Genomic DNA, 24,696 nt, shown 5'->3' on the forward strand with positions numbered 1-24,696 from the left:
ATTTAAGAAACTTAAAATTTTCCACTAATTACTCTCTTAGTTATTGCATTATGATTTCCTCTTTGGTCAACAAATTATTTAGACATGTGTTTATTAACTTCCAAGCAAATTGGGATTATATTTTTGTTATTGACTTTAGCATTGCATTTACAGAACATTTATTTTGTAACTTTAAAATAAGCTGAGGGGAGCAGATGTGGCTCAAGCAGTTGAGTGCCTGCTTCGGATATGGGAGGTCCTGGGTGTGGCTCCCAGTGCCTCCTGAAAAAACCAAAGAACAAGCAAAGCAAATTTAAGAAACCAACTCAAGGGAGCTGATATGGCTTAGTGATTGAGCACTGGCTTCCCACATATGAGGTCCTGGGTTCAATCCCCACTTCCTGGGAACTAAAAAAAAAAAACAATATATGTATATATATATATAAAATACACATATATATTATACATATATATATAAAGTTGAAACTTGCTTTATGGTCTACTATATGGTCAAAATTTGCAAATATTTCATATGTACTTAAAAAGAATGTGTATTTTATAGTTGTTGGGTGCATCAATACATTAAAAATATCCCACTAGTTTCTGGCTTTCATTGTTGCTGTGGAAAGTTAATCTTGTGTCCTTTGAAGCTTGTCTTTTCTCTCTTGCTTCCTTTAAGATGTTCTCTTTGTCTTTGGTATTCTGAAGTATAAGGCCATTACGTTTTGGTAGGGATTTCTTATTATTTCTCATTCTATAGATTTTTATTATTTTGCATTTGGATCTGTAAATTGTTGTCTTTCATCAATTCGGGAAAAGTTTCTTCAAATACTACCTTTGTCCCATTCTTCTTTCCTCTGTTTCTGGAACTCTAATTATACATATGCTAGACCTTCTCACTTGATTGTCCATGTCTCTCAACATCTCTTGAAACTTCATCTTTTTTCTCCCTCTGTGTTGCATTTATGGATAATTTCTTTTGACCTATCTTCTAGTAACCATTTCTCTCTTCAACTGTATCTAATATGCTGTTAAATCTGCCCAGTTAGTTATTTTAAGGTTCTGTGATTTAAAACTTTATGAAAATGATCTAACATTATTGTGATATCCATGTCCACATCCTTGAGCCAGTGAACATGTCACCATACATGGTAGAATACTCCTGGCAGGGTGGTTAAATTAAGGACCTTGAAATGGGAGACTATCCTGGATTATCTGGGTGGGCCCAGTGTAATCACAAAGGTCCTTATCAGAGAGAAGGTGATGTGATGACAGAAGCAGAAAGAAGGCTATTTGACAAGAGAGAGTCACAGTAGGACATTTGGTGACAGAAACAGAGGGTTGGGGTGATGCAAGGAAGGGGCCACAAGAAAAGGAACACAGGAGCTGGCAAAGGCAAGGCAGCACATTCTCCCCTACAAAAGGAATGCAGCCCGCTGACACCTCAGAAAGAACATTTCAGAGTTCTGATCTTCAGGACTATAAGAGAATACATTTGTGCTGTTTTAAGCCACTACATTTGTGGTAATTTGCTACAGCAGCAATAGAAAAATGATACAGTTGTTCAGTTTTTCTTTATCAATGAATAGTATGAGAATGAAGAGCTATACATGGATACTTTTGAATTGCAGAGCAACACGGTACTGAATACTGAATACTAAATACGATGATGCTGGAGTAACAGAATTCTACATACATCTTGGGAGTGGTTATCCTAAATATAAAAACCACCATGCAAAGATTCTGTTCATGTTCAGAAGTATCCAAGTTTGTAAATAGTTGTTTTCTGTTATGAAACTGATAAAACTAAATATTGTCCTCAGCTGAAGGATTAAAGTATGAATTCTATACAGCATGTTGCTACTCAAGATAGAAGAACGGATACTGATGGATATGTTGGTGTAGAAGAAAAATAATTTGTTTTCTTATATTTCAAATTAGAGGAGTAGCCAGTTATGAAAATTTTAAGAATTAGGTATATCTATTTTTCAAAAATTTCTTCAATTTCAAATATAAAGAATAATCTTTTTTTTTTTTTTTAAAGATTTATTTATTTTTATTTATTTAATTCCCCTCCCCTCCCCCGGTTGTCTGTTTTCTGTGTCTTTTTGCTGCGTCTTGTTTCTTTGTCCGCTTCTGTTGTCGTCAGCGGCACAGGAAGTGTGGGCGGCGCCAGTCCTCAGCAGGCTGCTCCCTCCTTCGAGGCTGCACGTGGGGCTCCCCTACGCGGGGGACACCCCTGCATGGCAGGGCACTCCTTGCGCGCATCAGCACTGCGCATGGCCAGCTCCACATGGGTCAAGGAGGCCCGGGGTTTGAACCGCGGACCTCCCATGTGGTAGACGGACGCCCTAACCACTGGGCCAAAGTCCGTTTCCCAGGAATAATCTTTAATGTACATTGCTATTTTATCTGCTTATACCATATAAAAATAAAGTATGCTTAGAAACAATAAATTAATGGATTTAATTATTTTATTTTTTCATTTTTAGAGTTTCCTTTTGCTTTTTTGGTCAAAACTCTGTAGTCATTCCTTACAGTTTCCTCTTTATTCACTGCAGATATTTTCAAGCTTATTTCATGTTTTGGCCACATTAAACACGAGTATTTTATATTCTGGATGTGAGCATTCCAATGTCTAAAGACCTTGCAAGTCTGTTTCTCGGCTGACTCTGTCTCTTGGATCTTGCTCACAGTGTCAGTTTTCTTTTTTATGTTAGGGTTTTATTTCTTTGTTGTTGTAGTTTTTACTGTGAGCTCTTTATTTTCCCAGGAAAATTATGGTGGAAATTCCTTGAGCCTGAGGATGAAGGTATCTTCCTTCAGAGATAATGTGGGTTTGCGCCTGTCAAGCACCTCCTGACCACTTTAGACTAAATTCCTGACTTGGAGAGCTTTAGATCACCCAGGTGATGTGAACTTGGGTGCAGACCAGCTCAAGGGCCAACTAGTGGTTACAAGTCAGAGAGGCTCCTCCCTATCAGTGTAGCGCTAAGGCAATTTTCCTTGACGCCCCCTGCAGGGGACATTGGGCTGGATTTTTTTTCAGGTCCTGTTTTACATTGCGGGTGTACCTCTTTGGAGTCCCAGATTTTTCGGAAAATCTCTTATTAGACTCCTCAATTTGGTTCTGTCAAAGGTAAAGTCTGTGGAAATTGAAACGAGTTTGCCAGGTCAATAAATATCCTCAGAGAAAAAGAGTTTCTTTGTTCGGTTTCCCTGAGTTCCTGCCTTCCCTTACATTTTTCCCAGGTTTTTGTTTTAGTAGAGCAGTTGTAAGTTTACAGAAAAACCTTGCAGAGAGTACATTTCCCTTTTATATTAACTTAATAAATTATAGCAATCTGGCCAGCTTTTCTAGTTTTTAAAAATAAGTTGCATTTATATTTTACCCAGCATATTTACTTTGTTTTGCTCAGAAAGATTTGTCAATCCCATTGTTGAAAATAGAATTTCCTCTAATCCTAAATAATTTAAAAAACAACCCAATAGGAAAATGGGCAAAAGACATGGGCAAATAATTCACAGAAGAAATACAAATGGCCAATAAACAAATGAAAAGATGCTTACCTCACAAGTAAATAGGAAAAGGCCAACTAAAACAATAATGAAATATTCTTTTTGGCCCAGCAGCCTAGCAAAACTTAAACGTTAATAATTATTAAGTGCTCACACTGTGGAGGGAATGTAAATTAGTGAAGTAGTTTTGGAAAGCATTTGACAGTAGCTATCAATATAAAAAATGCACATAGACATTGACCCCAAAATTCTGGAATCTTCCCCCAAAAAAATGCTTGCATATGTGAGCAAAGATTTACTATATATACCTTGAAGCATTGTTTGTAATAGTAAAAAAAAATTTTAAAAAGTTAGATGCAACCTCAATGTTCATCTGTAGGGAAGGGCTAGAGAAGTATGAACATGCAAGGTATGCCATCATTTAAAAAGAAAAGGAAAGAGGTAGATTCATATGGACTATTTGCAAGATATGTTGTTAACGGGGAGGAGGGGGAGGGAGCAAATGTAGCATACGCGCGCACACACACAGTGTGTATGTGATTGAGATCGGCTCTTTACTGTGTGTAAATGCCTAGAACAGTAATTCTCAACATTGACTGCACACTGTAATCACTTAGGGACTCTTAGAAATAGTGATGCCTGGCAACCGCCTCGGAGATTCTGAGGTCTGGGGCATGAATTGGGCAACTGGGTTTTTAAAACCTCCCCCATGTGATTCTCATGTGCAGCCAAGGTTGAGAAACATGGACAAAAGGATGCTCGTTAAAATGTTGACAGTGGTTAGGAAGTTAGAAGCAGGGTGACAGGAGGCCTTCCCTTTTTTTTTTTTTTTGGTTTTCAAACTTGTATAATGTTTGAATCTTCCACCAAGAAAATTATCTCTTAACAACAAAAGAAAGACAAAAAATCCAAAAGTTTTCCCGGAGTGTTTCCTCCTCTTCCTCTCCCACACACAGAATTGGGCCGAATCCATCACTCCTCAGCGCTCTTTCTGGACATTCATTCATTTATTCTTCATCGCATCACTATTCCCCGCAGCCTTCCCTGTGTCAGGCCCGCCATTCGGCTCTTGCGCGTTTCGGGCCAGTTGTCGTTGATCTCTTCCTCGGCTGTCTCCCTCACCTGGGTCCCCTCTGTGTGGGCCGCACCCAGCTCTTCCTCGGCTGTCTCCCTCACCTGGGTCCCCTCTGTGTGGGCCGCACCCAGCTCTTCCTCGGCTGTCTCCCTCACCTGGGTCCCCTCTGTGTGGGCCGCACCCAGCGCCGTGTGTGTAAAGACACAGCTCGGCTCACCTCTCGCCTGAGGAACGCCCTGGCACTGCCCGGGGACGGCTGTCGAGGGACAGGAGGACTTTAATCCGTGCTCAGAGGCCTCAAGGACAACGAGCGAGGTGAGAGGGGGTTTCACATTTTGCTTTTGACGTTGTCCTCCCCCAGCCCTGGAGAAGCTACCCCTGTACCAGGACAGGCCACCGGCCCCTCCCCGAGTCCTGCTGGCGCAGGGCCACCCTCAGCCAGCAGGTGGCAGCCATGGGCAGGAACTGGGAGACCAGCCCGGGCGCCCCCCCGCCCCCGCCCCGGGGTGCAGGCTGTAGCACAGGGTTCTGGGGTTGGGTGCAGCGGTAGAGCTCTGGAGGGCAGGTGCACAAGAGAAGGGTGGGGGGTTCCACTTCCGGCCCAAAGCCGAGGGTCGGGGAGGTATTTCAGCAGATCCCAGGATCAGCTTAGCCAAGCCGGCTGGGGACCCAGACGGTTTACGAGGTTTCTTTCACCTTCTGCTTACTCGTCACCTGTGCCCGGGTGTCTTCCCCGGGCGTCCCCCGGCAGAAGGACTCTGTGCTGGCCCTTCCCGAGCCCCGCCCAGGCCCGCAGTCCAGCGCTTGACCCTCCATGTGTGTTTCTTTGTTGACAGAGACACTGGGAGGGTGGAGGTGGCTGGTTAATGTGTAAAATAATGGGAAACACCCAGGGTGACAGACGGACATTTCCATCGGGGCCTTCTGGGGTCTCAATGTGGGAGTCCTAGGGTTACCAGTAAAGGAATTTTTTTTTTATAGTCCAAAGCTTATTTGGTGTATATTTCACTCAAATCATCCTATTAAAACAATGTACTAATATTGTATATTTGTCATAGTTCACGAGAGAACGTTCTCATACTTGCACTGTTAACCACAGTGCTTTATTAACATGATGTTCCTGTGTTATGTAGTCCCGTGCTTTGTACTATCTATCCAAAGCATACCGTCAGTGATCTCAGTTCCAGCAGAGTTGTACTGTCGTCATTGGCTCAGTCGTTTCAGATGTTTTCATTGTTCCAAAAGGAAAAATCCCATCACCCCTTATGCACCGTCATTGACCTTTAGCACTGATATACCACCTTAATTACCGTGACTGTGAAAACATTACAATGTTACTCTTAACTCTAGTCTACACATTACATTATATTTTCCCTTGTATCTCCATATTTTTTAATCTTTTTTTTTAAAGATACATAGATCACACAAAATGTTACATTAAAAATATAAGAGGTTCCCATATACCCCACTCCCCACAACCCCCTCCCGACTCCTCCCACATCGACAACTTCTTTCATTAGTGTGGTACATGCATTGCATTTGATGAGTACATTTTGGAGCTTTTTTTTTTTTAAGATTTGTTTTATTTATTTCTCTCTCCTTCCCCCCTGTTGTCTGCTGTGCCCATTTGCTGTGTGTTCTTCTGTGTCCGCTTGCATTCTTGTCATGCGGTACTGGGAAACTGTCGCTTTTTTGTTGTTGTTGCATCATCTTGCTGCAGCAGCTCTCTGTGTGTGTGGCACCACTCCTGAGCGGGCTGTGCTTTTTATCTTGTGGGGCGGCTCTCCTTGCAGGGCGCGCTCCTTGCGCATGGGGGACACCCCTGCATGGCAGGGCACGCCTTGCGCACGGCAGCTCTGCACCTGGGCCAGCTCACCACACAGGTCAGGAGGCCCTGGGTATAGAACCCTGGACCTGTGGCAGGCAGACACACTACCAGTTGAGCCACAACCGCTTCCTCATTTTGGAGCACTGCTACACAACATGGATTATAGTTTATGTTGTAGTTTACACTCTCTCCCAGTGAATTATGGCAGGATATATAATGTCCTGCATCTGTCCCTACAGTATCATTGAGGACAACTCCAAGTCCCGAAAATGCCCCCATATCACACCTCTTCCTCCCTCTCCCTGCCTTCAACAAGTCCTGTGGCCACTGTCTCCAATCAATTATGTAATTTCTTCCATTGCTAGAGTCACAATAGTTCTATAGTAGAATACCGGTAAGTCCACTCTAATCCATATTTTATTCCTCTATCCCAAGGACCCTGGGATGGTGATGTCCACTCCACCTCTAAATCAAGAGGGGCCTTAGACCCCACATGACTGATGGAAGCGATTCTCCTGCTTGCAGCTGTAGACTCTTTTGGCTCCCTGGTGTGGTGGTTGACCATCCTCACCTTACCCAGGTTAGCTGACCTGGGTAAGTCCAGTGAACCAAAGAGTAGGAGTCGCCACTCCGCAGAGGCTCAGGGCCCAGCTGATACATGGGCAGCCCAGAGATTCAAGTCTCCTGAGTGTACACAAAGTAAAGGAACGTTATAGGCTCTCCTCCTGAGCTGCTGGGCTCTGAGGGTGGCTCACCGGGAGGCTCCTTTGCTGGCCACTCCAGTTCCTCCTCTGCCTTGCCCTCTTCCTTGCCCTCAGTTGATTCTCCTCTTTGTTTCCATCCCTTCTCCGTCTTTTAACGTTTGGCCTTCCTCGTCTCCCTGTCTGGGTCTCTCCACCCCCGGCCCCTCTGACTCTCTGAAGATCTGCTCACCTGCACTGTCCGAGCAGCAGCGCGAGGCTCTGTGTTCCTCTGACTGTCCAGCCGCGCCTCCCGCCACCTACTCCTTTGGGCTGGAGCTCTGCCAGTCATGAGGTGTGGCATCAGTCAGAGGAGGGGGAGGCGAGCGGGTGGAGCCCAGCGTGCAGCGCCTGCCTCCCACGGACGAGGTCCTGGGTTCAATTCCCAGGACCTCCTGAAAAAAGAAGAGAGAGAGAAGGGGGAGATTTGGGGAGCGCACAGCGGCACCTCCACTGAGAAGGCGGTGCACTGCTGGTTTGGAGCCTGAGGCCCAGGCCACCCTTGGGGAACCAAATGTCCTGCCCACTCGTCCCTTCCCTCTGCTCAGGCTCTTTTCCAGCAGAAGTCCCCGCCTCCCCCTCCACGGCAGTCGGTGGGGAAATGGCCCCACCCACTTAAGGACTAGATCCCAGATGGGCGGGTGCAGGGTGGGGCGGAGGACGGGAGGTGGCCTCTGACCCCGGCTCCTGTCCCTTCTGGGGGTCCCCGTGTCACCTCCCATAGGTCATGCCCCCCAGTCCCCAACCATCATCTCCGTCACAAAACCCGCAGCCATAACGCCAGGCCGACAGGGGCAGTCCGGGATTGATTGGAGGCCCCTCTGGCCAGCTCACCCTCCCCGGTCTGTGGCGGGTGTGGGATGAGGGTCACCGGTGAAGTGCAGGCAGGGCCCGCAGCGCCGCTGCACCCATGCCCGTCCCTCTGCACTCCTGGCGGGCTTGCGGGAGGGCCAGAACACGAGTCCCCGGTTCTCCCACTAGCCCTTCTCTCTGCCAGCTCAGGGCCCTGCCTGGGAGCAGCGCCCGGCGCCCAGCACGCATCCGGGGACAGCGTCCTCAGGACCCCGGGCCTCCTGCAGGGCCAGGAGGACCCTGTGGCTCACCGAGGGGGCAGTCAGGTGTCCTCCCCACCACCGTCCCTTACGCTGAGCTGCCCAGGGCCAGGCCTCCCCCACCTGGGGTTCACCGTCCACGGCCCTGTACCTTCGGGCTGGTGCATTTCATTTTGTACGTTTCCATTCATCCACCATCCCCTTCTGGAGATACCACTGAAGAATCTCCTCTATGCAGAGTGTTTCAAACTCTTTTGACCAACACCCATAGTCCATACATTTACATTGGACCCAGTATACTTGCATACATATAACTGAAAGCCAGGTTTTTGTTCTGCTTCTTTTGAGGTTACCGGGGCTGGGGATTGAAACTGGGACCTTGTATGTGGGAAGTCGGCGCTCAACCACTCAGCCACCTTGGCTCCCCTGAGTTGGTTTTTTCGTTTGTTTGCTTGTTTTTGTTGTTGTTTTTAGGAGGCACTGGGAACCGAACCCGGGACCTCCCATGTGGGAAGCACGTGCTCAACGATTTGAGCCACATCTGCTCCCCTGAAAGCCAAGTTTTCACAAAACTTTGTGTTGCGCTGTGATGTCTTCTACTTTATTCTGTTTTTTTAAAAAATAATTTTTTATGAACAACTAATGGGTTGACACAGTCATCATTTAACACCTATGGTGATTCAAACACCTTCACAAGTTTTTTGTTGTTGTTTTTTTGTTTAAGATTTATTTTATTTATCACCTCCCCTCCCCCCCACCCCACATCGTTTGCAGTGGCTACGTGCTCTCTGTGTCCATTTGCTGTGTGCTCGTCTTCTCTTTAGGAGGCACCGGGAACCAAACCCACGTGGTAGGTGGAAGCCCAATCGTTTGAGCCACATCCACTTCCCTTTATAAGTTTTATGTTTTTATTTTTAAAGATTTATTTTTTATTTCTCTCCCCTTCCCCCCCCCCCCCCCCCCGGTTGTCTGCTCTCTGTGTCCATTCCCTGTGTGTTCTTCTGTGACTGCTTCTATCCTTATCAGCAGCACCGGGAATCTGTGTTTCTTTTGGTTGCGTCATCTTACTGTGTCAGCTCTCTGTGTGGGCGGCACCACTCCTGGGCAGGCTGCACTTTCTTTCGCGCTGGGCGGCTCTCCTTGTGCATGGGGCTCCCCTATGCGGGGGACACCCCTGTGTGGCAGGGCACTCCTTGCACACATCAGCACTGTGCATGGGCCAGCTCCACACGGGTCAAGGAGGCCCGGGGTTTGAACCTTAGACCTCCCACGTGGAGGCAGATGCCCTATCCGTTTGGCCAAATCCACTTCCCTCATTCATAAGTTTTAAAGCCCATTTTAACAATTCAGAAATCGACGTTATCTTCATAAAAGGCCAGTGAGAAAGGCAAGGCAGGATTTTCCATTGGCCCATTTCACAGATAAGAAAACTGAGACCCTGAGAGGTTAACTGACCTGCTTGAGACAACGCAGCCGGTGAGCGGCAGGTGGGAGTCCAGGCAGGTCTCCTGTGTGCCTGTGCCCTGTCCCCTGAGGCTCTTCTCTTCCCCCTCCTCTCCAGCCTCCCACTTGAGCTCATGGTCTCTTTCCACGGGGAAGATGGAGGGACGGAGCAGCTGAGTAATTCTGTTTGCCTGTCATCTGTTAACACTGCACCATCTGCCAGTCCTACCCTCAGCCTCCCACTCTCTACCAGAGAGGACAGAGCGGGGAAGGAGGCCATTTTCTCGGCGTCCGCCCCTCCCAGCCCCCTCCCAACCCCCTCCCACCAAGAGACTCAGAATATCCGCAGAAAGCTCATTTTTCTGCTCAGAACCAGCAGCAGTGGGAATTCCTGGGGGACACACAGGAGCCAGGCAGGAGGAAGGGCTCTGCCCAGCAGGGGGCTCCGACACGAGAACTCCCCCCACCCCCTCGCTCCTGACCCGTGCCCCCTCCCCTCCACCTCGGCGAGGCCCCGGAGCCTCCCGCGCTGGGCTGAGCGGAGGCTGAGCGGATCAGAGCAGCAGGAACCCTGCGAGCCGCCGGCGGAGGGCCGGGCCCGTCGGTGGGCATGGACGGGGGACCCAGGCAGATTTATGGGGCTTCGGGTGTGGCCGGCTGTTACTCAGCCTCTGACTTTTTAATCCCCCGGTTTGCCCACCCACCCCTCCCCTCCCCAAGAAGGCCTTTGTGCAGGACAATGAGGAACCTATAAATTCTGGGGGACAGGGGTGTGGGGGAGGGGAGCACGGGCCGCTTCCGCTACTCCCCTCCGGGGCCCTGCAGAACAAGGGGCGGCCTCCCAGCATCTGATCCACACCACAGCCCCGAGAGAAAGACGGACCAAGCCTTACCACTGCCTTTTACGGATGAGGAAACTGAGGCTCAGAGGCAGGTGTTCTAATCCCTGCTTTATTCACTCTTTAACTCACCAATGGATTTATTTTCCTCTTATTCTTCCCCTGGTCAGTCCCTCAGGCATTCACTCAACCAACACCTGTATTCACTCAACAAACACCTATTGAGAACTAACTGTGTCAGGCAAGGTACAGAGGAGGCAGTGAGTCCCTGGAGGAACACTCATGGGCATTTTTTTTTTTTTTTAAAGATTTATGTATTTAATTCCCCCTCCTCCCCCCGGTTGTCTGTTCTCTGTGTCTATTTGCTGTGTCTTGTTTCTCTGTCCGCTTCTGTTGTCGTCAGCGGCTCGGGAAGTGTGGGTGGCCCCATTCCTGGGCAGGCTGCTCCCTCCTTCGCGCTGGGCGGCTCTCCTTACGGGTGCACTCCTTGCGCGTGGGGCTGCCCTACGTGGGGGACACCCCTGCGTGGCAGGGCACTCCTTGCGCACATCAGCACTGCGCATGGGCCAGCTGCACACGGGTCAAGGAGGCCCGGGGCTTGAACCGCGGACCTCCCATGTGGTAGACGGACGCCCTAACCACTGGGCCAAGTCTGTTTCCATGGGCATTTTTTAATTTAATCCTGATGCCCACCCTGTGATTACAACCCCCTCCTCCCACTCCACTTTGCTGCTGTGGCCCCAAGAGGGTAAGTGGTTTGCCCGAGATCGATCAATCCTGTGGTGGGTGGCAGAGTTAAATCTGGAACCAAGTCCTTTCCTTGTTGCCACAGCTGCACCCCCGAGCGGGCTCACAAGCTCGGGCCTAAGCTTCCTTTTCCACCCCCTTGGCCAAACTGGCCCGATGCCCCCCACCCCCACCCTGCTGACCCTTTCCTGTGGTTCTCCTTCTGTCCATCCTCTTGCAGTAGTCATCCAATGCCCTCATGCCAAGCTTCCCTTCGGGCCCCACGTTGGCCATCAGCTGCTGCGGTCAGATCAGCGATAAGTTGGCTCGAAGGGAAGGCAATGCCAAACTTTACAAAATAAAAGACAGAGAGAGACACACAAGAGAGGAGGTAAAGATGGGACCGGGGGCTCACAGCTTCTGGAACTGAGAGCTTCCACCCTAGTTTCCACCTCCTATTTGTTGGAAACTACCGAGCAGCTGTTTGCTATTAGAAATGCAACATCATCTACAATAATAGGGAACAACTGCAACATCTACAATAAGGCAACATCTACAATAAGGCAACATCTACAATAGAACTGGTGAAACTCTTTCCCACACCCCCATCTCATGCTTCCTGACTCCACCCATTTATCCGTTCAACGGTACACTCGGTGTTTACAATGCACGTGCCTTCCTGTGGACGTCCTGCTGTGGAGGTGGGTGTATATTTGGTGAGCCTCTGCTTGTAAACTGAAGATAATATTGACACCCATTCCAGCGGAGAGTTGTAAGAAGCTAGTGAAGCCACGCAAAGGGCTTAGAATCCTGCCTGGCGGTTAGTAAGTGCTCTTGGGGAGTTGCAGCTAAGAGGACAGGATTGTCAGCCACAGGCCTGCGCGTGTGTCTGGGGCACCTGGGTGCACACAGGTAGACGCAGGTGAGTGCAGCCAGCCCCTTGTAGGGAGAAGCCGCCTGGGAGCAGCCACGTGGGCCAGCATCCAGGCGGTTCTCCAGGGACTCCTTCGTTCCTCAAATGCAGCTCCCAGGTTTGCACCAGGCATTTTGCTAGTGGACAAGAAAGGCAGGCTCTCTGCACTCACAGAGCTGACGTTCTGGTAGGAAAAGAGACCACAAACCAAGAGCGTAAATAATTATAGGAAGTGGTAAGTTCTGTGAGATTAATATAGAAGGTAACGTGACAAAGCCGAGTGGGCAGGTGGGTGGGGCATGCTTTACAGCACGGTCAGGGGCGATGGGGAGGGGACGTCCCGGTGCAGGAGAGGGACGGAGTGTTTCAGGCAAAGGGACTAGCAAGGGCAAGGTGAGAGGAGGGGGAAAGCTTGTCAAGTTCAAGGAACAGAAGGCAGCGCGTGGGAGCAGGGCCTGGAAGAGGGGCGAAGGGTAGCAGGAGAGGTCAGCAGGCTGGGGCTTTCTTCCAAGGGAAGGCATGGGAGGTTGTTAAGTGGGAAGTGACATGCTCTGGTTTGCATTTTCAAAGGTCCCCCTGGCCGCTGTGTGGAGAATTGATTGTTGGGAATCCTGGAACGCTGTCAGAGGCTTTGCACTTGTGCAAGGCTGTAATTGGGGTTGGACAGTTGGTGGAAGACCAGGCTGATTCAAGAAAGAACTCAGGTATTGCTTCTGGGTGCAGAGTTCCTTTTGGGGTGATGGGAAAGTTTTGGTAAGGGATGGTGGCGATGGTAGCACCACGTTGTAAATGTAATCAATACCTCCGAGTTGTATATTTGAAAGTGGTTAAAATGGGAAACTTTATATCCTATATATATATAATCACAATACAATAAAAAAATTTTAAAAGATATAACTTAGAGGCATAAGGCACAAGCTTTCTTAATGGATTGGACACCAGAGGTGAAGGTGGGAGAGGAATTCAGGAAGAGAGCGTTTCCCTCTGCCGTCTTCCGCCCCGCCGCTCACCCACAGAGGCCAACACTGGCTGTTCACGTGCTTTCTCTCTGGAGTCAGCAGCTCAGAATCCCAGCATCCAGGTGTGACTGTGAGAATCAGCAAAGGTGCCCCTCTTCCTCCAGAACGAGGCAGCACCTGCCAGGGCGGCCCGCTTGGATATCAGACCCCCTTCGTCCCCTCCGCCCGGCCCTGGTTTAGGGCACAACCTGCACAACCGTACAGCGTGGCCCACCCTGAAAATCTTGGGAGCCTTGAGAACCTGCAGGCGCCCGGGCCGTTGGGGCCCCGCCTGAACTCTCTGGGGACGGAGACAGGCTGGGGCCTCCGTGGGGGCGAAGAAGAGGGGGATCTGGCCTTTCTTAAGGGAATCTCCCCCTCCCCCCCCCCCTTTCTTGGGGGAAGGAAGGGTCCCAACCTAGCCTTCAGACCCTTTCCCCCCAGAAGCGTGGGCCCCTGCGCGCCGCGGCAGTAGCCGCTCTCGGACGTGTGCCCCCCTCCCGGCTGCCACCCCGCCAGCCCCGGGCGGGGGACACCGCCGCCCCTCCCGTCCGCTGGATTGAGCGAACCACGCTGATCTTCCGGCCCCGGGCTACCGGCGGGGGAGGGTCGGCGCTGTAATTGCTGCCATCTGCTCTCTCCTCCCCCTCCACCCCAAGCCTGGGGGAGGGTCCCCGGCCATCGCCGCACCTCAAGCCCCAATGCTGCGAACGCCCCTTCTAAAGCGCACGCCGCCAACCCAGGCGCGGGGAGCTCCGGGGTGACCCGCGAGCCCGCCACGGGGCGAGGGCGGGCGAGAACGGAGAGCACCCCACTAGCCTCTTTTCTTGGGGTGGGGGTTAGGATGGGGTAGCCCCCGATTGCAATCACACAGCATTCCAAGGCCCAAGTTCTGGTTCTGCAAGTCGTGGACGGACTTGGGGAGGACCCTGGGGCCGCCCTCCCCTACGTGCGCCCCGGGAGGTGCAGAGCATACTTAGCCGGTGTTTGGGGTCCTCCACGCAGCCATCTCTGAACCGCGCGCCTGTCTTTTGGTGTGTGGGAGGGGAAGGGGCCCCGCGGGCAGGAGGCGGGAGACAGCACTCGGTGCAGTGCTGGACTGAAAAGCCCACCCAGCTTCTCCCAGACTGGGGGACCTTGAGCAAGTGGCTGCCGGGCTCCAGGCCCGTTTCCTGCGCTGCACAACCAGGATACCGCAGGCCCTCCTTCTTGGATGCGTCCTGAAGATTTGACTCCACAGGGACAGTGGAGCGATAACCAGCAGGCGGGCGCTCCCTGGAAGGCCCTGCCATGTCAGGCCTGTGCCCGGCCTTGGGAGCACTGGGAAGGGGTGGTCATCCCCGTGGAAGGCTCTGCCACCCCACAGGGAGCCTAGAGGCGGGTACTCTGCTGGGGAAGAGGGAGGCTGGAGGATCATGGACCTTGCTGGTTTCTGGGCCATCTCCTGGGCTCTCTTAACGTCAGCTGCAGGAGGAGGGGGTGTTTCGGTCTTACCTCTCCATCCTAGCCCCGGTAACAGCAGCAGCATTCAGGCAGCAGAGAAATGTTTGTGACTCACCCCCAGGGCCAGCAAGTTTCAAATAATCCGCCTCATTTTTTCTCCTAAGAACCCTGGCCCAGCACCCTGAGCTCTGATGTTTTGCTCCTGTTTTTTTGGTTTTGGGTGTTTGTTTTGAAAGTATAATCTCCTTGCTGGAATGCTCACAGGGCAGTGGAGAGCGTCTCACTGCCCTAGTACAGGAATCTGTCCCCCCAAATGCTCATGGGTTGGTTTGCTTCATTTTTATCTCCCCCAACCTCCATGCCACCCTGGAGGGCCCAGGTGATCCTGAACAAGGTCAGGCTCCCGGCATGCCAAGTCCCTTCCCCACCTCCCCATGCCAAGGTGCCCTGGTTCTCACCCTGCCACAGTCCCCCGACCATCCCCACCACCAGGCAGCGGCCTGACTCCTCAACACAGGGGACCCTTGGGAGATGCCAAGGAAGAGCAGGCCTGCTTCCTGCCCGGGAGGGGCTCCCACTCTAGGGAGAAGACACAGTGTGAAAAGTTCTGGAATCATAGGGACCAATTGGAGAACCTGAAGTTACTGCCATCTGGAGGGGTCAAGAGGATGCCACCGAGGCAGTGGCTTTGGGGCTGGGGTTGGGAGTTCACCAGAGGCAAAGGCAGAGAAGAGGAGAAGAGTGCACCAGGCTGAAGGAACAGCATTGTGAAGACCGGGGGTGTGAAAGTACATGACGTGTCTGGGAAGAGCGAGAAGTTTGATGTGGCTGGAGCAAGAGCCTTGGAGGGGGAAGCAGACTTGGCCTAATGGATAGGGCGTCCGCCTACCACATGGGAGGTCCGCGGTTCAGACCCCGGGCCTCCTTGACCCGTGTGGAGCTGGCCCATGCACAGTGCTGATGTGCAAGGAGCGCCCTGCCACGCAGGGATGTCCCTTGCATAGGGGTGTCCCTTGCATAGGGGTGTCCCCCGCGTAGGGGAGCCCCACGTGCAAGGAGTGTGCCCCGTAAGGAGAGCCACCCAGCGCAAAAGAAAGTGCAGCCTGCCCAGGAATTGCGCCGCACACACCACACAGAGAGCTGACACAGCAAGATGACGCAACAAAAAGAAATACAGATTCCCATGCCGCTGACAACAGAAGCGGACAAAAAAAAACACGCAGCAAATAGACACAGAGAACAGACAACTGGGGCGGCAGGGGGGGGGGAGAGATAAATAAATCTTTTAAAAAAAAATAGAGTCTTGGAGGGGAGGAATGGATGACGATAAGAAGACAGGTATGTGCAGGGAGGATGAAGTGACACACACACCGGGCCAAGTAGTTTAGACTTGAACTTATAGCAAATTGAAATATCTGCACAAGGAGGGGCTGGAAAGAGTAATGCTGGCAGGATGTCAGACAAAAAGGTCAGTGGCAAACCTTTGCCACGAAGGCCACTGCACTCACCTGAGCGTCAGACCTGGGAGTATAAGGACAGGTGGGGACAATGGGGCACGTGAGCCCTAGGGAGCCTCTCCGAAGGCCGTAGCCGGTGACTCAGCTCCAGCCGGCTGTTGTCTGCAGGAATGCAGAATTAGTGTTGCCAGCTATTTTTGAGAAAAAACAACTGTAGACTCATGTGATGCCTCCTGGTTTTTGAATGTTGACAGCTATTTTTAAAAACTTTAAAATACTCTGTTTGTCCCAAACACACAAATGCATACATATCGGGGACCCAGGTTTGGCTCCTGGACCGCCAATCTGTGACCACTGCAGAGTTCCCGGATTGGAAGTTTGGTCAGGAGGGAAATGCCTTGACTGGCAGGCCTGGGGCTTTAGGGCACCCACTCCGGGGCAGCCTGGGGGAAGGGCCTGGCAGCTGAAGGCCAGCTGGGCACTTGCGATTGCCGGGGCAATGGCAGCTGACCTGGGTTGGAGGGACGGCTCTCCAGGCAGTGTAGGGTCTTCAGGGCTTAGCCCTCCCAGGGTGTTAAGCGTTTCGGTCTCTTTCCCCGTTGTCACCATTAAGGGACGGCAAACCCCATCTGGTGGGTGGCAAACCCCATCTGGTGGGTGGGGGGACCCAGCTGAAGTGGGATGCCCCTGAAAATTGCCCAGGTTGGGAGCTGGCAGGTCACCCCACAGGGCTGGGCGCGGCGTTCCCAAGTGCCCGGGTGGGAGGGGACTGTGCTGGGAGAGGGACTCAGGAATCCAGCCTGGCCTTCGGGGAGACCTCCGTCACCCCTAATGAGAACCACACGCGGCAGTTGGCTTTGGAATTGGACGCTAGACTGGGGTCACCCCCCACCCGCTGAAGCCTGAGGCTGCCCAGCCCTTCCCTAATCACTGCCAGGCACCCTCCTCCCGGGCACCCAGCCACGGGGCCTGCCTGCCTCCTGGAGAGGGCGCGCCTCTTGGCCTCCCTGTCTTGCTGGGAGGGCGCTGAGGGAGAGGGGGTCTCAAAAGGGATGACCCCTTGTTCTCCAAAACAGCATCCTCTCCAGTTCACATCCCTCCTGCCCTGCAGTCCTGAGCTGCTTCTGGCCTGGTAGAAACTGGTGCCCTCAGCCCGCAGCCCTCCCCACTGGCGTGGGGCGCTCCGTGGCTGTGGCACCCGGAGGTGGGGGTGCTCCGCCACCTGCTGCAGTGGCCTCTTCGGCAGTGCGGGTCTCTCCGTGTGCGGCAGGGCCTCTCTTGGGCACCAAGAATGGCAGATCCGGAGGAAGGAAAAGGCAGGCGCCCTGACCTCAGGGAGCTCCGAGGCTGCTGGTGGAATGGGACTTGCCCCCAGACCACAAGCGCTGGCTCTCGGCCTGGGCTGGGGTGGGAGCCTGGGGCTCGAAGCACTTGAGCCTGGCAGAGTGAAAGGCCTGCTCCAACCCTCAGACGGGGCAGCTGGAAAACCTAAGGAAATGCAGCCAAATGCTGGGAAAGAAAGCCGTCGTTGAGGGGGGTGCGAGGAAGGCAAGGAACGGTCTGGGCCCGGCCTTTGGGGGGCTGTCTGCAGAAGAGGGCTCACAGGTTGGACCTTAAAAGATGAATAAGATTTGGGAGGACCTAGAGAAATGAGGAGCAGGGGCCTTTGCCCGTTTAGCCCTCCCAACGATCCTGTGAGGTTGGTATTATCACCCCCATTTCAGGGAGGAGGAAGGGGAGCCCCAGAGGCTCCTGGGGGCTGGCCGAGGCCTCACGGCGGGTAAGTAGCAGAACTGGGAGTCTAACCAGATCAGGCCACTCTGAAGCCCGTGCAGGGACTGGGGTAGGCAGGATTTTTTGGAGGGTGGACAGTGGATAGATTTTATTTGGTTTCATGGAGGACAGGAGCCAGGGCAACCAGGAAGGGAACAAGGGCATGGCGCATGACAGAGATGATTCCAGGGGCCCCAAGCTCTGAAGGGGTGTAGGTTAAAGGACAGCCTGGCCAAGGTCCCCCCATGGGAGAGGGGCTGAGCAGAGCAGCCGGGGACAGGAGATGTGGGACGAGGCTATGGTCACAGGCCCCTGGCCCCCAGGTGTCACCCCCCTCCCCACCTTCAGGACTCGGCAACCTCAGCCTCCCCCACGCCCCACAAGGGTAACTTCTTGCACCCACTTTAGGCACCAGGAGCGGGGAGCAGGCCAACGGGCAGGCTTGGAGCCCTAAGAGCAGGTGGCTTGCTCCTGAGGAGTCACTGTAAAGACAGAGGGAGGGGCTCAGGGTGGCTCCTAGCATATATCCTGATACTTGCTCCTTTCCCCAACCCAAACACCTCCTGACCCAGGGACTGGGGCTGTTTGAAAAGATGTCTCAAGACACCACGGAGGGCTTAGAAAAAATGTTGGTCTTCACCTAAGTGGCTTACCCCAGGCTTTGGGCCAAGCCGGCTTCATAGCCCTTCCTAGTGTGTATTGCCGGGGGAGGTGTGCACCTCCTGCTTAAGTCCCTGAGGCTCCCAGTGCACCCCCAGCCCCTCCCCCTCCCCTTGGTCCCTCCTTGAGATCTTCCAGGCAGCCTGGAAGCTGCGACAGGCTGCATTCCTGGGGGAAGGGGAGAGGGGAGGAGGACTGCGCAGACCCCTCCTTCCAGCACAGGCCCCTTGGGGCCAGCCTGATGCCCTCTCTAGCCAGGCTGACGATGTGGCCTGTGTAGTGCCATCAAAGCCCCTGGCCAGGGCAGGAGCGCCGGGGACCTGGGGGCCTCTCCTGGCCTCTGCCAAGGATGACGCCATCTGTGCCCTGAGCTTATTGCACTCCTGGTGGGACCGAAGGTTGCAGCCTAGACGGGAGTCCACAGTGGACACTGGGTCAGGGGTGCATGGGGTGAGGCACGGCGGGGTCTCGGGGCAGGGGCCCTGGCTTGAGTTAACCTCTCACTCTGCAGGGAGCTCAGGCTCCCAGAAGGCTCCAGGGAGGGCTCAGCGGCTTCCAGAGAGAAACAGGCCCAGCGGAAGGGAAATCCGACGGCTGCTGCAGGAAACGGGGCGGCTGGGGAGGAGCGGGGCCTCCTGGGCTGAGGAATCGGTGGTCCCTCCGACCCGATCCGCCCCCATCCCCCAGGCCGGTTTCGGGAAGCTCTCCCAATGAATATTTAATAGCTCAGCGCTCGGCCTGATTGAATTTTAATGCGGGCGACCCGAGCCCGGAGCCCAAGTCCAGGCAATTAGTCAGGAGCCATTAACGCTGACGGAGCTGATTTATGGGCGGGCCCGGGCCCGCGAGGGGGCGCCCCGGCCGCGGGGCCGCCAGGGATTGGGCAGGCACGGTCGCCCGCGTCAGCCAATCCGCGGCTGCCGCGGCCTGCTTTGCATCTCATTTGCATTACGCGCCCAGCGGGCGAACCTGGGTGGGGGCGAGCGGGGAGCCCCGGGGTCGGTGGAGGCGGCGGGCGGGGAGAGCGGGGCCGGGCCTCCTGGCGGAGCCCGGCTGCGCGGGGAAGCCTCTGTCCCCGTCGCCGGTGGGACTGCCCGCGGCGTCCCCGCCCCGCGAGCCCCTGCCCCGCGCCCCCCTGGCCGGGTTGAGGTGGTCGGCGCCGGGGTGGGAGGGGGAATTCCAGAGGAAGAGGAGGAGCGGAGGCCGGAGCCACCCTGGCGAAGCCGCGCGCGCTGCCGGGGCTGCGGACTTGGAAGGGCTCTGCCAGCCGCGGCCTTCAGGCGCCTTCCCGAGCCCTTACTGCGCGCCAGGGGCCGTGCTAAGAGCACCCGCGCGCTTTCCTCTGACTTCTCACCAGAAGCCTCAGAGAGGGTCCTTTGATTCCTAGGGGCGCCGTGGTACAGACAGGAAGCCCGAGCTCACGGACCTGGGACCATCCGCCTGGGCTGCGCCCCCAGCGGGGAGGGGGAGGGGGGCCGTGCCTGGCTGCCCGGCGTGCCCCCCTCCCCGCTCTCCCCACCCCGACCCCAGGGAGCGGCTCTGCGCCGTGGGTTTTCAGGGTGCTCGGTTATGGCTGGGGATGAAGCCCGGGCGGGGGGGCTCTGAGAGGAGTGCCCCCCCCCGTGTGACCTTCGTCCCCCGACCTGTGTGAATGAGCTGGGACTCCGCCGGGAGTGCTCTATTGAACTCTGTCTGACCCCTTAAATCACAGGTCAAGGATTTAGCGGGCCGTCTGCTGCCACTCTGGCAGGGTGGCCTCCTCTCCCCAGGCCCCACCCTTTCCAGGCCCTCATCCACCGGGGTGCGGTGAGGCCTGGCACCCTTCCCTTCCCAGGCAGGCATCTCCAGGTCCAGGCCTCAGCTAAGCTGGAACCTGGAAGGCCCCTGGCGGTCCTTCCTGGGGAGGCAGGTACTGGAGGCCAGCCCTCTGGGGAGCGTGTGGAGAGGTTGGCAGGGAATGGGGAGTCAGGAGTCAAGGAAGGCTTCCTGGAAGAGGGAGGGTAGGGCAGGGTCAGAGAAGAAACGGAGAGGAAATCCTCTACAGGGTAACATCTTGTTTGAGGCAGGAGAGGGTTAAGTGTAAGCTCGAAAAGCTCCATACATGGCAGCTGTGGTTATTACAGGAGCAGCAGTAGGTCAGCATGAGGCTGCCTGCCTGGACACATGAAGTAGAGAGTGGAGGGATGGTGAGAATTTGTATCACTATTTAATGAGTACCTACTATGTGCCAGGCTTTGAATCCCCATTTTACCGATGAGCAAACTGAGGCTCCAAGAGAAGCAGTTACTTACCCAGGGCCATATGGCTAGTGGGTAGCAGAGTGCTGGCTCTTATCCACCACTCTGTACTGCTCACAGGCACCTCACACTCAAGTTACAATCTTCTTTTTACCCTCAAAATATGCTTCTCCTTCCTGCTGCTTATCTCCCTTTATCAGCACCTACTCAGCGACAAAAACAGGTACTGCAGGGAATCTCTATCAAAAGTCTGAGAATCGAATCCATCTACACTGTCACCCAAGCCTGCCTGAGTCCTTGATGTCATCAGTCATTGACAGTCCCATGATCTACCTCCTCAGAGTTTCTAAATTCTGCTCCCTCCTTGCCCCAAGTCCCTCCCCTTGCCTCTGCTTGGTTCAGGCCTTTCCTGCTCCCCAGGGCCAGGTGAGCTAAGGCAGGAGCTCTACGGAGCCCTTGCTGTGTGCCAGGTGCTGTGCTAGGAGCTCCTGTGCATCTTCTCTTAATTAGTCCTTCCCAGAAGCCTGAGAGCAGGTCCTTTGATGGGTCAGCTTGCCAGTTTACAAATGGGGGTGGGGTAGGCCAGGGCCTGTACTGGGCTGGGGAGTGGACCCCAGCACATCAGGCCTGGCTGGGAGGAAGGTGGGCTGGGAAGTACAGGGCTCAAAGTCCTCTTGCCCTTCTCAGCTGTTCCTCACAGCCCCTGTTTCCCAGGCTGTGCCCTGACCTCTCCGGCGCTTCTCTTCCCTTTTGACCTGAGGGATTGTAATCTTCAATGTTTTAGTCTGCTAAGGCTGCCTGTGCAAGATAACAGCAATGGGGTGGCTTTTATAATGGGAAATGGGTTAAGGTAAAAGCTTCCAGTTCTGAGGCTGCAAAAATGTCCAAATCAAGGCTTCATCAGAGACGCTTTCTTATCAAAGATTGGCTGCTAGCTGATCCTGGAGCCCGCCATGTGGTGAGGCAAGATGGTGCGTCTGCCAGTCTCGCTCTAGTTTCTCCTCCAGGTCAGCTGTGGGTGATCAGGTATCTCTCCCTGGGCCTGATCTCTTCCATCTTCTCAGGGCTGCCCTGTCTTTCTGCAGCTGGTGAACCTGAGGTCCTCTCTGTCGCATGGCAGGGTCAGTGCTGCCTTTCTCTGTGTCTGCTTCCAGTTCTCAGCTTATATAAGATCCCAGCAAGAGGGTGGAGTCCCAACCTGGTCAGACCTCACTGATGTATTTCAGTCAGAGGCCCTAAAGTGATCTAATCAAGTGATCTAATCAAAATATCCCTTAATGCAATCTAAGGACCCACTGGAATAGATTAGTTTAGGAACATTATCTTTTCTGGGATTCACAAAAGAACTTCCCAGTCAGGATGCTATGGGCTTCAAGTTACAGAAGAGCTAAGTTAAAAATGGCATAAACAGTGAGGATACTTATTTATTCTCTCTCTCATGCACACACACACACACACAAAATCCCAAAGTGGAATGATTATTTAATTCAATGGCTCAGCAATGTTACCAAGGGCCTAGGTTCCTGCCTTTGTTTCCTTTCTTCTTTCTTTTCTTTTTCTTTCTCTCTTTCATCAACTTTTAAAAAATATAATTTACATCCAGTAGAATGCATAGATTTTAAAAGTATAGTTTGATGAGTTTGAAATGTATATACCTGTACATGATAACCACCACCCCAATCAAAATACAGAACATTTCCACACCTCCAGCTCAAGACTCCAGCATCAAACTCCAAATCAAAACTCCAATATCAAAATCCCCAACTCTGTCCTTTGCCATGTCTGATGTCAACACCCTACTGATGTGGCCCAATCAAAGCCTTAATCATAATTTAATCACACCCAGGTACAGACCAGTTTACAAACATAATCCAATATCTAGTTTTGGAATTCGTAACTATATCCAACTGCTACAATACTATATTACTTTCTTTTTTCTTTGGCATCTTATCATGCTGATTTTTGTCTTTGCACCTTGACTTCTCTCAAAGTCACAAAATGGTTGCTGCAGTTCCAGACATCATGTGCAAACAACATTCAGTGGCCAAGAAAAACTTTTTCTTTGAGCTTCTAAGAAATCTTTCCAGAAGTCTTCCAGAAAACATTCCCTTATGTCTCATTGGCTAGATCATATCACATGTCCATTTTAAAGCTTAGGACTGGCAGAGCGAATGGAATTCCTCAGGCTTATCAAGACTTACCCCCAGGTTGGGAAAGGACCCAACCTTCCCTGAAGAACATGGCAGCCTGATCCCCTAACAAAATCACAATTCTGTTAGCAAGAAAGGAGGGCATTCGCTGCTTCTTTCCTCATTAACAGAATTCAGATTTTGTTCAGGCATCCACCCCTCAAGAAAGGTAACCCCATATTTAATCAAGGAGTAAATCCTGACATATCTACACCAATCCTGGGAATCTTGACCCTCTGACCAGGGACTGGTGTAAGCAAGAAGACACTATTTGTAGCCATCGAATATCCATTTTCCTCTCTTCTTCCTTTCTAAAAGAGTAAACGTTTATTTAGGGTGATGGAGTGCCCAGATAAAATAACAGCATCTCTAGCTTCTCTTGCAGCTAGATGTAACCATGTGACCAAGTTCTAACAAACATGATGTAAACAGAGATGTTCCCTGGGACATCTGAGAAGGCTGCTGACGGGAGCTGACTGCTGGAGAACAACCTTTTGCCTGTCTGCTTTCGTTCTTTCTGGCCTTCAATATGGGTCTGATGGCTAGAACCCTGGCACCCATTTTAGAAGGTGAGGTAAATTTGAGAGTGAAATCACATGAGCTAGGTGGGTCTCTGATGACACTGACACTGAGCCACTATGCCAGCACTACTACTTCTAAATTTCCTTTTTTTTTTTTTTTTTTTAAGTACCAGGGGCTGGAGATTGAACCTGGTACATTGTATATGGGAAGTTGGTGCTCAGCAACTGAGCCACATTGGCTTCCCTGTGTTGGTTTTATTGTTTATTTTGCTTATTGTTTGTTTGTTCTTCAGGAGGCACTGGGAACCAGACCTGGGACCTCCCGTGTGGGAGCTTGACTGCTTGAGGCACATCTGCTCCCACTTCTAAATTTCTTTTATGCGCGAGAGAATAAATGTCCACCTTGTTTAAAGCACTCTGAGCTTTTCTAGCATATGCAACTGAACCTAATCCTAACTAATATAGGCAGTAACACAATTCCAGTCATTGAGACAAGAGGGAAAATATTCTAGATATTTCTGGGAAAGGATTCTTTGCTCTTCTTAAAAGAAGCCACCTGAGAGGAATTGTTGAACCTACATGGGATGCTTGGAACTACAGCAGCCATGTTATGACATTGGAGGGAAACTTCCGGGGACAAGGCAGATACGCTGAAGGTGTTGGAGTGTAAAGATGGAGCGAACCTCGGTCCAGAGGTGTTGAGCCTCTGAATTAATCAACCCTGGAGCTGCACTTTCTCAAGATTTCTTCTTATGTTAAATACTATATTCCATCAATTCTACAATGCACATATGTTCACAGTTTAACATTTCTGAAATCAGTATACGCCTTATAATCAAAATGTCAGCCAGACAGCAGTTGCAGCTTAGCTGCCTGCCTGGTGCATGTGCAAACACAGTTGCTTTCCTGGTGGCATGACAAGACCACTACAACCCTATCGCGTTTCAGTCCATAAACCATGTAAGAACTTCTTGAATCCTAGCTGATACCAGAAACTTTTATTGACTGTCTGGCAAGATCATCTGCCAGCATCAAAATTTCTGGAACGGGGAAGTGGATGTAGCTCAAGCAGTTGGGCTCCCAGCTACCTTATGGGAGGTCCGGGTTTCGATTCCCAGGGCCTCCTGGTGAGGGCGAGCTGGTGCGTGTGGTGAGATGGCCCGAGCGGACAACTGGCCTGAGTGGAGAACTGGCCTGTTCTGGAGTGCTGGCCTGAGTGGAGAGTGGCGCTTTAAGATGACACAACAAAAAGAGACACAGAGGAGAGAAAGAAGAGATGCAGCAGACCAGGGAGCTGAGGTGGT

General features: G+C 52.3%; 1 protein-coding gene across 1 annotated transcript in view; it reads right to left on the reverse strand.

The window, feature by feature from the left end:
* The window catches only part of ANKRD33 (ankyrin repeat domain 33), a 36,654-nt gene extending 22,250 nt beyond the window's left edge, over positions 1-14,404 (reverse strand). Inside the window, 3 exon segments of the mRNA XM_058309110.2 lie at positions 13,348-13,413; positions 13,682-13,772; positions 14,307-14,404. Coding sequence (XP_058165093.1) covers positions 13,348-13,413; positions 13,682-13,772; positions 14,307-14,404 — 255 coding nt within the window.
* Between the last annotated feature and the right edge of the window lie 10,292 nt (positions 14,405-24,696).

The sequence above is a fragment of the Dasypus novemcinctus genome, chromosome 12 (assembly GCF_030445035.2).
Source record: "Dasypus novemcinctus isolate mDasNov1 chromosome 12, mDasNov1.1.hap2, whole genome shotgun sequence".
NCBI classification, from domain to species: Eukaryota; Metazoa; Chordata; class Mammalia; order Cingulata; family Dasypodidae; genus Dasypus; species Dasypus novemcinctus.